Genomic DNA, 15,562 nt, shown 5'->3' with positions numbered 1-15,562 from the left:
ATCTATTTGCATGAAATATCTTTTTCCATTCCTTTACTTTCTATCTGTGTCTTTCAACCTGAAATGGATATCTTGTAGACGATATATGTATGAGTCTTATTTTCATATTTAGCTATCCTGTCTTTTGATTGGACCATTTAATCGATTTACATTCAAAGTGGTTATTGATAGAAATGTAGTTATTGCCATTTTATTATTCATATTTATGGGGTTTTTTGTTTCTTTTTTTTCTCCTTTTTCTTAAAGAAGTCTCTTTAACATTTTTTGTAATACTAGCTCGCTGGTGATGAATTCCTTTAGCTTTTTTCTGTCTGGGAAGCTCTTTATCTCACCTTTAATGTTAATCAATAGCCATGCTGGGTAGCATAGTCTTGATTGTAGGTTCTTGCTTTTCATCACTTTGAGTACTTCTTGCCAATCCCTTCTGGCCTGCAAAATTTCTGTTGAGAAATCAGCAGACAGTTTTATGGGAGTATCCTTGTAAGTAACTAGCTGCTTTTCTCTTGCTGCTTTTAGGATCTTTGTCTTTAATCTTTGCCATTTTAGTTATGTTATGTCTTTGCGTGAGCCTGTTTAGTTTCATCTTCATGTGGGCCTGTTTGGGACTCTCTGTACTTCCTGGACCTGTATGTCTATTTCCTTCACCAGGTTATGAAAATGTTCAGTCATTATTTCTTCAAATAGGATTTCAATTCCTTGTTCTCTCTCTTCTCCTTCCAGTATGTCTATGATGTGAATGTTGTTATGCGTGATGTTGTTTCCGAAGTCCCTAAAATCAGCTGTTCCCAACCTTTTTGGCACCAGGGACCAGTGCTCCTGTGAAAATCTAATGCGTAATGATCTGAGCGGGAGCTGAGGTGGTGATGCTAGCGCTGGGGAGCAGCTGCAAATACAGATGAAGCTTTGCTCATTCATTCATTGCTCAACTCCTGCTGTGTGGCCTGGTTCCTAATAGGCAACAGACCACTACTGGTCCACAGCCCAGGGATTTGGCTCCCCTTGCCTTAGACTATCTTTATTATTTTTTAATTACTTTTTTTTTTCTTTTTGCTGTTCCAATTGGGTATTTTCTGCTACCTTGTCTTCGAAATCACTTATTCGAAATCACTAATGAAGTAGATGGTGAAGTAGATGGTTGAATAAGTGATCTACTGTTGATTCCTTCTAGTGTATTCTTCATTTCAGTTATTGTATACTTTGTTTCTGACTGGTTCTCTTTTATAGTTTCTATGTATTTTCTTATGCTTACTATCTCTTTGTCGAAGTTCTCACTGAGATCTGTTCTTCTGCTAAGTTCATTTAGCACACTTATAACCAGTGTTTTGAACCCTATATCTGGTAGGTTGCTTGACTCCATTTCATTTAGTTCTTTTTCTGGTTTTCTTTTGTTTTTTAATTTTGGACATGTTTCTTTTTCTTCTCATATTGGGTGCCTCTCTGTGTTTGTTTCTGTATGTTAGGAAGATCTGCTATGTCTCCAGTTGGTAACCAGGTAACCTTATATAGTAGGTGCCGTGTATGGCCCAGTGACGCAGGCTCCCTGTTCATTTAAGCCAGGTGCTCCAGGGTTGTCCTTTATTTGGGTCATGTATGCCATCCTGTTATAATTGAACCTTGATTGTTGTTGGCACATCAGTGTGTGGGACAGACTCTCAGGCTGACTAGCTTTGAGATTTAGCCATGCCTATAGCATATGAGCTGCTGTATGGAGACTGACTCCTAGGAGTAGGGTTTACCCCAGTGAGTTCGTGTGCCTGTTGAGACCACCCTTTGAATGTGCCTGCCTTTTTGTGGGGCTAATCAGGTGGTGCTCTGACACCAGCCTCTGGGTGTTTTGGTTCTGAGGACCCTTGGGAGGGGCTCCAGTGCAGGCCAAGGTCAGCCACTGCCTGTGACCAGCCGGAGCTACCTAGTACAAGCTACAAAGCTATCCACAGTTTATCACTGCTTGTGATGGACCTGGAGGCACTTGGCAGAGGCCATGCTCTGAAGTAAGTAAGGCCTGCTGCCACCGGTGGCAGGCCTAGGCACCTCAGCAAAAGGCCCAGGGTACCCCAATGCTGGAGGCTGCCTGCTGGTGCCCATAAGGCTCAGCAGCTAAGAGAGCCTGATACACAGTTGAGTGAGGCAGGGTCCAAGGGAGTCACCAGGGTGGGGCAAGCGGTATTTTCCAGGTTAGTGCAGATTTGGATTTTTTGCCAGTGCTGAGCCTATGGCTACTTGTGAAAGTCTCAGATTGCATCGGGGCCTGCTAATGCCTGCCTCAGGCCCGCAGACACCCAAGATTTGTTCAATACTGCAGCTTCAGCCGGGGCTGGTTGCCCACCACTGAAAACATCTCTGAAAGCGTGAGAGTGGATCCCTGTTGGTTGCTGCTGGAGCCTCCTGCCAAGAGTGCAGGGTTGGGCTGGTTGCCCAGCCAGGATCATGCCTCTGGCAATGTGCAAGTTGAGTGAAGCAGGATCTCAGGGAGTCACCAGGGTGGAACAAATGGAGTTCACCAGGTCAATGCAGATTTAGACTTGGCTGTGTTGGGAGTGAGCTCAACACAAGGATAATGGTGGCTGTCCCCCTAGCCCTCACCCTGAATCCACACAACTCAGTCTTTCCTTGTATGTCTCTGGCACCTCCTGAGCTGATATCCCTTCACCAAAGCCCAGGGTGAATGCCTGCAAGCAAGTGAATCTGTATGTGGGCCCTTTAAGGGATTGTCTGGGTTTCCAGAAGTTTTCTGTTTCACCCGGACAGGTGAAATCATTGCTGGTTTTCATAGTCAGATTCTGTGGGGATGCCTTTTCCTGGCACTGAAACCCTGAGCCGGGGAGCCCCAGTGTGGGGCTAGGGCTCCTTGCTCCTCTCAGGTGTGTTGTTGGGAGGCTGGCTACCCAACCAACATATCCTTCCTGAAGCTCAACCTCCACATATGGGTGGGTGTGGGGCCAGTCTCTGTCACTTATCTGCCCCTCCCACCAATCTCAATGTGGTCTCTTCTTTATATTATTAGTTATAGGAGTTCTGTTCAGCTAGTCTTCAGGCAATTCTCCAGGTTAGATTGATTGTTCTATAATTTAGTTGTAATGTTAATGTGAGTACTGCATTTACCTACTCCATCATTTTAACCAAAACTCTTAACTCTTTAAATTTTTATAAAATAATGTTGCTTTGGTTTTCTTGATGCATTCTTATACTATTAATAATATGTTCTAGAAAACTATGTTTTATGCCTCTATATTTTATCACTTTTAGAAACAGAGCACAATTTAATGCAGATGTTCTAATTGTTACATCCCATATATTAATTATTTGGGGGTATTAAATTTTTTTTGTTTGTGTAATTGTTTCTGGCTTGATTTATCCTTTTTTGTTTTACTATTTACGCACTTTATATTGTAATCGCCCTGCATTTACATCTTAAATTAAATCAAGAGATGACACGATCACCCCCATTATCACTGGTACTAGTATATAATAAATTTATATTGCTTATTGTTATTCCATTAACATTGAAGAACTCTTTGTAAATGAAGAATGTCTCTTTCCATTATCAGTCACATGTGGAGTAAATACACATTTATATACTTACGTATTTGAAAAAGTATATAGAACCCAGAAGCTTTTGAACCTGGAAATTTAAGCCTTTATATCATCCTTTTTAAATGAAACATTTCTCTTGAATTCCTCAGCAGATCTTTTCCTAAAATAGAGTTAAGATCTAAATATGATCTTTTATTAGCACGGGGCTTTCCTCATTTTAAATATCTTTAGGAGTCCCCATTATGAAAATACAAGGGGAGCTATATATATCAATTTCAGTCTTTGTTGAAACTCTAATTCTATTTACTTAGACTATAGCTGTGTGTACCCCCTCACTCCTTAGAAGAAAGATGTACACCATTCAGCAGTTCTGCCAACTTCTTCATGTTGTTCCGCCAGCCATAACTCTGACTTGCACATTCTTTTCTCAATTTACAAATCAATTTTGTTTCAATTAAATCACTTTGATATTTTCTTTTTTCAATTTACTACAAAAATTTTTTGACCAATATCCACCTGTAGATTTTTTCTATTACTAATATTGAAAAAATATTATCTTATATGTTTCCCTAATTGGATATTATTTTTATGCTATTTTTATAACTTGCTGAACACTAGTTTGCCTTTTTTAATGAGTAGTAACAAATATGTGAACACTATTTATTTTCGTTCTTTTAAGAATTTCACTAGTTTAAACCTTCTAAGTACTTCCTGTTTTCCCATCACCCATTCTACACTCACTTAAATAAAGCCATAGAGATGTTTTCTCTATAGAGGCAACATTATGTAATTGCTATGAAATGAATTTGGCATTATACATTCTCTTTCATCTTGCCAATTAAAGTCCTCTCTAAGATATTTCTTCATCAATAATTTGTAGAGAATAATAGTATGTACTTAGGGCGTTGATTAAATGAGACAACGAATGCAAAGTGCATAGTATATTGCCTAACACCAAGTAATATTTCAGTGAATGTTACTGTTCTGATGGTGATGAGGAAGCTGGAGATAATTAAAAAAAATTTAAAGATATAAGCATGTAATCACTACATCTAATGGAAGAAAGAATGATAATTTCCTTTCTATTCTTCAGCAGCTGCATATGAATGATTCTATATCCATGAAGTTATTTAACTCTGTTTTTCCTATTCCTGGTAGATTTGTTTTTCTAACCTTCAATGATACTGAGTAATTACTCTCTTATGATAGATAAAATGATAATAATGGCTTAATAAGAATAGTAATATGCTAATTATACATTTGGATCTAGACACACTGACTGCATTTAATTTCCTGCTTTTATCACTCTCTCTTAAACGTACTCTAATATGAGAATATCTGAGCCTTATCTAACATTTCATAGTCCTAATTCAATATTAAATTTTATTTTTCAGGAAATGTTATTTTCAGTTTTCAAGTTAATAATTCGGCATCAATTACTAAGATTTTACACTTATAATTTGTTAAAATTTATCACGTGGGTGTTTATTTTTGTCCTAAAATTTTGCTTCACACATACATATACCCATAACAAAATAAATACTTGAGAAATAGATCAGACATTTGTGAAGTAAGTAGTCGAATGACTACTGAATTTATAAATCCTAATGTTCTGCTGTTATGTAAATTTACATAGACTAGGTAGTAATAACCATGTCAAAAATTTTTTCTAGAGATATATTGACAAAGGAAATAGGACATACACATGGACACCTGTCAATGGCACAGATTACAGGTAATTGAATATATTTATATTTATATTGTATATAAGTATTCAGTGTCTTTCACTTATTTTTAGTAGCCATTTTTTCAATGGACAATTATTAAGTCTGGATTTTCATAAGCTATTTTTCATGTAATTAAAATAGAAATATTACATTTAACAACATTAAAATGTTTAAAGTTATAGACTTGTTTCCCAAATGGAAAAGGCTAGGAACGTAAAATTTAGAAATGAAAACATAAGCGATATAAATACATTCGATATTTTGTATATTTATGTGAGTAACAATAAATGTTGACAAAATGCCCTTAATTTGTAGTCATCACCTCCACTGATCTCTTCATTTAAATTAGTTTATATTACTTACATATTAGGTTGCAAATTAACTTACTACAATTTATTATATCATAGTATAATCTGATATAAAATGATCGGTTGATATAATTTACTCCCTTGAGTAGCAATTCTGCAATATCTCAATCCCTCCAATTGAGTGGGCCTTGGAAAACTGGATAGAGTTACACTCTATATAACCTCTAGAAAGTTCTCTGTTCCTCAACATTTGCTGAGCATTTTCTTTCCTTGTTCCAGTTCTCATACCCTTCCTTGTGGTCCCACTAATACTAGGCTGATATGAGTATGTCCTTTTTGTCACTCATTCTCTCTTTTTCCTCTCTAAAACCTCCATTTTTGAACCTCATGTCACCAGATCACAACACCCACCATTCCTCTTTTTTAGTAGTTATCTCCCTCTTGTTTGTGAAAGGTTTCAGTTCCTGTCTACTGTCATTTTCTCCTATGTTTGTATAGATCACTGTTTCTCAAACAATGACATAATCACACTTATGTAAAATAAAGCAAAAATTACCTACTAAAATAAACTTTAAAAGACATAAAAACTCAAACAAAAAACTTTTATTAGATTCTACAGACATAAAATTATTGTCAAATTGCTGTACATTTTTCTAAGTGCTTACTCAATTTCTGTACTTAACTGATCACGAGCTGATGATAATTTAAATAGGCCAAGTCCATGGACCATGCTTTAAATAGAATTGACATAGACTATTTTTCTAATATCTAGACTTTTTTTTTATCTCGTCTCCTCTAATGATCTTGTCATCCCTTTACTTTGGGTACCTATTCCAAAGTCGTGTTTTGCACTTCTTACATTGTTAAGACTAGTACTCCTTCATAATCTCAATTTGAGATTTTTTTTCTTCCAACTCTTAGCTTACTACATTTTAGCTTTCCATCTCTTCCTTCTGATAGCCCAACTGCAACAATCCTTTGACTCATTTGGGACCTAAAACCCACCAATCTCTTCTACTTCTTCACTGCCTTTGCCTTCTTTATGTCTTTGTTCCCCTCTTTATTCAGCATAAATTCCTTGGGTCTTATGATAATCACTCTTTTATACACACCATCAACTCTTTTGATCATACTCATATTTGGCAAATGGCAGTTTGGCCACTTCCAACCCTGGTTAAATTCAAATTATTTCCAATGCATACTGCACCCACACAGGTACAAATAGGTGGAGAAAAATGATCTATGACCAATACATAACCCAAAATTCATGACCTCTAACCTCAACTAGACTTTAGTGATGACTGCTGATCTCAATAGTCCAGTAAATTTAGGATATTCCTACAGACTTTTAATAGCTTCTCTTCTCTTCTCAAACCCATGACACTTTCCCATCCATATTCTCTCAGATGACGTCTTTGCTTTCTATTTCACAGTAAAATAGAAATGGTCAGAAGAGAATTCCCACTACCACCGTACATAACCGTTTGCATCTGTATCTCCATCACCTATCTCTATTTTTAGTCTCAACACAATAACAACAGTGATATTAATACTTGATTTAGAACATTTCATTTCTCTACTCAAAACCCTCTAATAATTGGCTGTTTCATTCAAGTTAAAAGCCAAAGTTTGTCATGGCCTTTGCACCTGAAATTATTTCTGCCTAGGATGACTTATTTTTCAGATATTCACATGCTCATCCCTCATCTTCTCAGCTTTCCTTACTTTCAATCTCCTCAGGAAGGCCTTCCCCACTAATCTTATTTAAAATGTAAAATGCCTCCTCACTCTCCCTGTCTCACTCCTCTGCTTTGTATTCTCCATAACACTCATCATCAATTGACATTATATATGTGTATATGCACGTACACACATATACATATATATGAAGCATTTATAAAGAAATTTATTTCTATAATTTATTGTTTGTCTTCCCTCTCTAATAAGTTCTAAGAGTGCAAGGTTACAACATTGTTAGATTCTAAGATCGTTGGCTGCTTCATTCATTTACTTTTGAATCCCCAGCTCATGAAACAGTGGCCCATAGTAGACATTCTACAAATATTTATAAAGTTAAAGATTGAGATTTTCAATTTTTCTCATCCTGTCAGATTTAAAGAATGTTGTCCAAACTTACATTGAAATATTCAAGTCTGAAGGACTCTTTGACTATACATTAATCTACAGTTAATATATAGCCTAATCATAGCCTGTGGTGAACTCAACTATTCATTTCCTTATGAAACCAAACTATGCCCCCCCAGCCCCCATGTAACCTTTCAGGGCAGCCTAGAGGGCTGAGGATATCCCTCGAGTTGTAATGATGTTATCAAAGGAAACTGTTGTCTTTTGTGTTCCTAGGATGGCACATAGAATAGATATAGAAGAGGAGAACATAAATATTAATTTTATGATAGACTACATGCCAGTCTTTCTTCACTTTTTCAGTTTTGACACACTGTTGAACTTATTGAGAAATACTAGAAAGACTTTTAATTATTTTACTTGTGTCTACTGATTTCTATCTCTCACTTCTCTTAGGCATCTCTTTACACATATACAATCTTTACATACATACATAAGTCATTCTTTTTTCTTCCTCGTCCATGATTATTGCCAGCTTTCCTTTTTTGAATAAACTTGTCAAAAGGTGTGACAGGAGAGAGGAAATCTGGGAGCCCTATCTCTTTAGATGATTTCATGATAAAACAATGTATTGGATACACTGTGTGGGAATTTGCTCTATACTTTTATTTCTTAGATGGACAGGTTCTAAGTTAGAAAAACCGTTTCCTTTTGACCCTGACAAAGAGTCAGCAATGATGATTGGTCCTGTTTCAGTCATAATTAAACATTGGGGGTATTTTAATTTTTTATTATACTTTACTTACATGTGTTTGTAATAGTTTCACAAATGTCCCCTACATCAACCCCTTTCCCTCATGTACCCATAGTCATAATACATGATGCAGCCAGATTAATATTCTTTTCTCCAGTTCTGTATGTCCCTCCTTGTTCACAAAACTTTAGTCTCTTCCAATTTTCATTCAAGTTAAATTTGGACTTCCAAATTTGATATTCATATCACACATTTCTATCCTAACCTGTCCACCCTGTCATTTCTTCACATACAAATCACTGTTCTCTGAACAGACCCCAACTTCCCTACTTCTATGTATTTTCTTCACATTTCCTTTCCAAATCTACAACTTTGAGCCATACTAAATCTCTTTAGTACAAATGAGTTTACAAAAAGCAATTTAAAACAGAATATTGCATCTAAATTGAAGAAAAATGTTTTGATTTAATGAATGAGGTACCAAATTACACTTAGTGACTTCTGTCTCCATAAGCTTTATATAATTTAGGTACTGCATTTTGAAATATAGTAATTATATTAATAGAATTCTCTCTCATTTTTAATAAAGAGTTAAGTTTTATAGTGATAAATAATTGAGTTAGAAAGTGTGCTATATTCCATTTAACTAGTGAACTATGTTTATGAGTCACACAAATATTGCATGGATTTTACCATCCATCTCGTGGCCCTGGCTTTATTTGACTTTAATCCCTAGGAGAAAATAAAGCAGCCTTGGTCTATTAGTCCTATATGGAGAGAGACAGTAAACACCACATATGACAGCATCATTGATTCAGAACGTTAGTAAAGTTTTGGCTACTATAGTTGAAAAAAATGACCGTTGCATTGAGGTGGAAATAATTAAATTAAGTGTAACCATATTTTTCTAAAGAATAAAGTGTAGCTGTTTCTAACAACCTGAGACTTGCAAGGCCAATAAGATACATATTTGATAGGTCAATTTTAAAACTTGTATTTCTCATGAGCTTCTACACTGTTTTTTATGGTACATGAGATATAACCCAAACTTACAGAGTGACACTGTAGCAGCCATATAATATAATGTTATCAGTTTTAATTAGAAGTTTTTCCTAGCAATAAATGCTGATGGGGTAGTAAAAATGTCCTAATTTCCCTTGAGAGGAATTTGTAGGAGACAGTTTTCAAATGCTCAGTAATTCTGCTCTACATTTTATAAATGGCAAGTGAATCATAAAAGGTCATCTTGCTTTCAGACTAATTGCACTGCTTATTTTAATCTCTGCCTCCACTTAAAGGAAGTTACCTGTAAAACGAATATAGAGATTTTCATTAAATCTACATAACATTTTATTTCTCTGACCTTTATCCATAAGGAAAGTCTATGAATTACTTAGTGATGGAGAAAGATTTGGGAACTGAGAGGTAACAAGCATCCACTCATTTTGCTATCTTGACTGCATAATTCTAACAAATAAACTTGCTTTTACTTCTTCGTAGAATGAATTTTTAGTATGTGTATATATATAAATATATTTATAAAAATGAAAACCTGAAATTTTATATTTTGTCCTGTTCTGTATTGTCCATAAAAATATATATAATGAGATTACATTTTGGATATCTATCCAAGAAGCCTGGGAAACATGAGGCTTGCATTATTTTAAAGATCTGCAAATACCTGGAAATACTTAGAAGCCTAAATATGCACACCTTTGCCTGTGCATTGCTAAATTTTAGATTAAATATTAAAAGTGAATGCTGGATGATTCAATTGGTCAAATTAATATAGCATTACTTTTTGGAAATAGTGGTATTGGGAATCTTTGTGATACCCTTATTTCTTGCACTTATTAGTTCATAAGTTTCCATCTATACTCAAAGCATTGCAAAGGTCATTTGCAACAGTAAATGTGGATATGGAATAATTAGTTATATCCTACACATATATATTAGACATTGTGAGAGTAAAAGAATTACACAAAGGCAGTTGTATTATTGGAAACTATATAATATTCAAATATTCTGACATCTTTTAACAGTTCTAATGCATTATGTGTTTTATTAATTGGTAACTTCCAAATAGTAAGGTTACCTGCCTGTCAGCTTTTTATTTTGTTCAGCCATTAAGACAAGGTTTGACGACAGGCTTGCCTGACAGTCCTATGTCTAAAACGTTCTGAACTTGGCTTAAGAGTTGCACTGGACCTTTCTTCCAGTTTGTGTATCTACCATAAGTCTAGAGTAGCCTCATGACCCTTGTAAAGTAATGAGCTCAAGACATATGTCCTATTTTACTTAACAGCAATTTACCACGTGATATAGAATATCCACAGTAAATAAAATACCATGCCTTAGTCATACTATTGGGTAAGAATGAATGGGATGAGCAGAAAAATCTTTCTTAGTGCTATAAAAGAATTTGAATTTTCTCGTTAAAAGACACTGTGGACTTGTCTAAAGATTAGATTTCTAAAATAGCAGGTATTTAAACCCTTCAAAAGAATATGATAATATTTCTTACATTTATAATTTTTTAAAAGCATACATTTGCTACTAAGCACTTTAACATTACACATAACTCCTTAAGTTTATTTACTTTGTTGAAAAATACCCTAGAATTATTCTGGTTTTTTTTTTTTTTCAACACTCAAAGTGTTTTAATACATTTTTCTGGAAATGTAGTACCCATGACATTTCTTCCTCAGCTAATTCATGGGCACATTTAGAAGCTTATTTTCCATATGTCTCTTCTGATTCCCTACAATGTAGAAAACTGAATGATTCAGGATGGCAAGACCAAATTAAGTATTCTATTAGCAGACCAAATTAAGTATTCTCTTAGCTGAATGCATTTTACTGTCAAAGTAATGTCTTTTCTTTCCCACAAGGAAGATCTTTGGATTTTCCATGAACTTGATGTGTCTTTTTTTTTTTTTAAGTTATGTTTCATTTTTGTTTGTTTGTGTTTATGCTTCTCTTGTTTCTATTGCAGTTTGGCCTTGGTATTACCAACCTACAGTTTTTACTATATAAAAGCCAAAATAGAAGAGACAATAACTCAGGCCAGATGTAAGTACTGTGAAAGTGACTTTAGGGTCTATTTGTTATCTTCTAGTATCAGATGTTTAAAGACGTCTAGATTTTGAAACACCCAAGGCTTATTAAACATTTTAGTAGGTGTTATTACCAAATCTACAGCAATGATTCTAACCCATTCCAAACATGCAAGGAACAAGAAATATTCTACATGGATAGAATATGAGCAGGTACTCCAGTCTCTCTGGCAGTCCCCACCACCCTTCCCTGCCTTGCTTTGTGCTCATAGAATCATTGCAGTGCTGTGTCCTTCTGTTGCTGTTGTTTTAAGGGTCTGCTAGCTTGCGCAAAATGTTTCACGTAGTCTCTACTCATGGCACTGTGCTAGTAAAGCTTTATCTTTTCTTTCTTCTTTTTTCTTTATTGTTGCTTTTGGCAAGAATAATATCGTGCTCCACATCTACTTTGTTTGAATACGTTAAATTGCACTGGTCTTTGGCTTTGGTTTGGCGATTAACTTTCTTCTCATAATCCAAATTAATGTCTTCAGTAACTCAAAAGGATTAACTTTTTAAAGCATCATTTGGAATGTGGAGTAATTATTAACACAAGTGCATATTTCAAGTCATTATTAATCTTATTTTGTTTTGGGTGACTAGATTTAGTAAAGTAAAATGACCATCATATCCTTTGCACATCACTCAATTTTTACTAACAACCTAAACTTTTTCTGGTACAATGAAATTAAAAATATATATATGTGTTTAATATACCTTTTACATCTGACTTTAAGTAAACTACTTTCATTTTTTTTTTGTCAGTTCTTTTTTGCTCTCCGCAGTCCTGGTTCTCATAGTACTTTATGGTAATTTATACATTTATATCACTTCACTTAATAGATATGATGGTCTTTTAACAATCAGCAACTTTGCATGAGCTAGTTCTTCACTTAATTAAAGAAGGGATGACTAGTGGGTTTTTGATGATTGGTAAATGCTTCTGTTTATAGGCTGATATCACTGGTATTACACCTGCATTAACCACTTTGCAAAATAGACCCTTGAAATAACTACAGTACAGAGTGGGCTCTCTAGCAGTAATTGATAGGACCTACTTTTCAGTCTTCAAAAATATTTGTCTTTTTTTCCAGACTACAGCTGTACATAAATAAACCTTTGATCTATGCACAATATTTTTATTCAAGAAAGTCATTGAATAAAATATTGTTTGTGACCCCTTTTGCTTTACCCTCTTTTTTTTTTGTTTCCCTGCTTTCTCTTTCTGATGGATTTTCACAGCAAAAAAGGGAAAAATGAAGGGCAAGTATTTTCTTGTTGCTCAATATTTTTCTGTTTAGTACACGAGATTTCCACTGATCTTTCCATTCCTATTGGATATTACCCTCTGTGCTTCACATTTGCTAGATTCTCTTCCATGATCACTCCAACCTTAGCAACCAAAAAGGGGGAAAGATTGTACTTGTGTTTTCATATGCAACCAGTGTTACATTCAAGTTTATTCTTAGAGTTAAATATATGTGTGTTTTTATCCTTTCACTTACTAATTCATATTAATATGAAGAATGTTATTAATTTACTAAGGGCATTAATGGGTTTATTAAAATCATTTCTTTACCATAATATTGGTGAAGTTTTTATTTTGACATTTTAAATAAAATACCTCTGATATAACATTGATATAAATCACTTTTTAAAGGATCTCTTGGTTGTAGTAGAGTTAGTAAATGGAATAAATTATAAATATAGCATTGTCTGTGATATAGCTATTGTAATCCATGTTATGAAATTAAAATTGATTTTTTTTTAAGTATGGAGGATATTTGTATTCATTGATATATTTCAATTTAGGATGTAAGTAGTCTATTTTTATTTTTTCTTATTAGGTTGTCTTTCTAAAGCTTTTTTATTGTCATAGGACCTCAGGATATATATTCTGGATTGCTTATCTAACACTGTAATATTATCTTTGCAGATTCAGAGACACTGAAGCCGGATAATTTTGAAGAATCTGGCTATACATTCTTAGCACCAAGGTTGGTTTTTGTTTTTTTTTTTAATTTTTTTTTTTTATAGTTTTAATGGATGATAATAGTTCTGCATTGGGGTCAAAACTGCTCTGGGTTAATTCCATGCCAAATTATAGAACCAAAGGGAACAATAAAATTGAAAGAGAATCCTGTTCATTCATTCATTTACTCATTCATGTACTTACTGAGCAGCTACTATGTGCTAAGCAATGTAGTGATGTGGGGATATAATAGTGAATAAGACAGATCTAGGCTGTGCTTTCATTGGAACTAACTATATATTTAGCAAAAATGAATAATTGTGCATTTGCATTTGTATAATGTATACATATACAAACATATTCTATATATGTATGTTTTTATATATTGTATACACACATATATACACATACACACTGGTAGATAGATATATGTAGATATGTACAGACATACACATGTGTATATATACACATAACGTATATACCTCATAGAATGTCTTAACCTCATAATTGATTTTTTTAATACTCTAACACAACTTTCTGGGAAAACATATATTAATATAGTGACATTTTCTCACATATGTTTTAAGATCGATATGTTTTCCCTCCTGCTCAATTTTATCTCTCTCTCATATAATTTCCCTTCTCTATCCTTAATATATATCTTTATCCTTACTTCTATTTTCACATAATTTGAAACTCTATTCAGTAATCCAAGAGTGATCTCTATTTTTATTTCCTTGGTTTTTGATTCCTACTTTCTAGCAGACACATATAATATTCAAATTAATATAATTCCTATTAATCTAGGCTAAGTTATTGAAGAAAATAGGTTCAGAGGCTTGTATTATTAATTTCTCAGATTTTATACTTCTTAAAGAAATTATTCTGTAAGAATGCAAAGAAGGCTCATAAAAGTTGATCCGAGTTACTGTTAAATTTTTTGCATAAGGATGCCTGAATTTTTGGTTCTTGAAAACAGGGAACATACTTTTTGAGATATCTGTTAACAGAGCATTTTCTTGACTTCATAGGTGACTACCTTTAAGCAGCTTCTCCTGCTTGAATTTTCTTTAGTGTTTGATACTCCTGACTCACCGTCCTTTGATGTTCTTTGACTCTTCTTGCTTGATGACACACTATTGTGATTTATTTCCTCTCTCTTTGCTGCATATTCATTCTCTTTTTTAAGCTTCTTTTCTTCTGCAGATCACTTACATGAGGGTGCTAGCTTAGGCTCTCTTCTTAGTTTATGTCTACAGACATACCACCCAACTAGTTCATGTCTACAGTTTAGAGTAGTGCCTTCCAAATCTACAAGATTGCCATAATATCTGGAAACAAAATAGACATAATATGTGGCTTATTGACATTACACTATAATATAGAATCAAACGATGACTCTGTTTCCAGACTTTATGTCTATCCTATATATTTCAATATGAGATTCATATTTGTGGAAACGTAACAAGGGTATCTTTTTAATGTGCTTCAAAAACAGTATCTCCTAAACATTCATTCTCTTTGGAGAAGTTTTTCTTGTGTTGCCTCAGTGAAGAAAATACCTCTCAGATGCCCACCCTTGCAACCTGTTAGTTATTTTTGCTCCCTTTCCTTTAAATCTAACTTCTAATCAATAAGTTCTGCCAAATATAATTTATATTCTGTATATCAAGCACATCTGTCAAACTCTGCTGCCTTTGTCCTAGAGCAGACCACTGCCTTCTGTCACCTAAACTACTACAGCTGCCTCCTAATTGATCTTCCTGCCTCCAGTATTTCCCACGTAATTCCCAATCCTATCTTCTTTCTGTAACCAAAGAGAGTTTCTAAAATGTGTTTCTCTAAATGTATTCTGCTAAATACTAACCAATGGCTCAGTATTATCCTCATGATAATCTATACTTTATGTCATAGCTTTCTTTTTTTTTTAATTTATTGGGGGTGACATTGGCTAATAAAATTATATAGGTTTCAAGTGTACAATTCAATGCTCTGTCACTAGGTCCCAATTTACCAATGTGGTTGCCTACACTCTAAATCTGGTGCCATCAAACTATAGCCTACAGACTGGCTGCCTGTCTTATTGT

The 15,562-nt window shown here is 34.3% G+C and overlaps 1 protein-coding gene across 1 annotated transcript in view; it reads left to right on the top strand.

Moving 5' to 3' along the window:
• Nucleotides 1-15,562, top strand: part of LOC105295536 (voltage-dependent calcium channel subunit alpha-2/delta-1) — a 205,835-nt gene that overhangs the window by 143,992 nt on the left and 46,281 nt on the right. Inside the window, exons 18-21 of the mRNA XM_023533631.1 lie at nucleotides 5,208-5,269; nucleotides 11,404-11,480; nucleotides 12,746-12,766; nucleotides 13,440-13,500. Of these exons, the coding sequence (XP_023389399.1) occupies nucleotides 5,208-5,269; nucleotides 11,404-11,480; nucleotides 12,746-12,766; nucleotides 13,440-13,500 (221 nt within the window). The remainder of the gene's footprint in view (nucleotides 1-5,207; nucleotides 5,270-11,403; nucleotides 11,481-12,745; nucleotides 12,767-13,439; nucleotides 13,501-15,562) is intronic.

The sequence above is a fragment of the Pteropus vampyrus genome, unplaced genomic scaffold (assembly GCF_000151845.1).
Source record: "Pteropus vampyrus isolate Shadow unplaced genomic scaffold, Pvam_2.0 Scaffold107, whole genome shotgun sequence".
NCBI lineage: Eukaryota > Metazoa > Chordata > Mammalia > Chiroptera > Pteropodidae > Pteropus > Pteropus vampyrus.
This window is presented reverse-complemented; position numbering and strand designations above follow the sequence as displayed.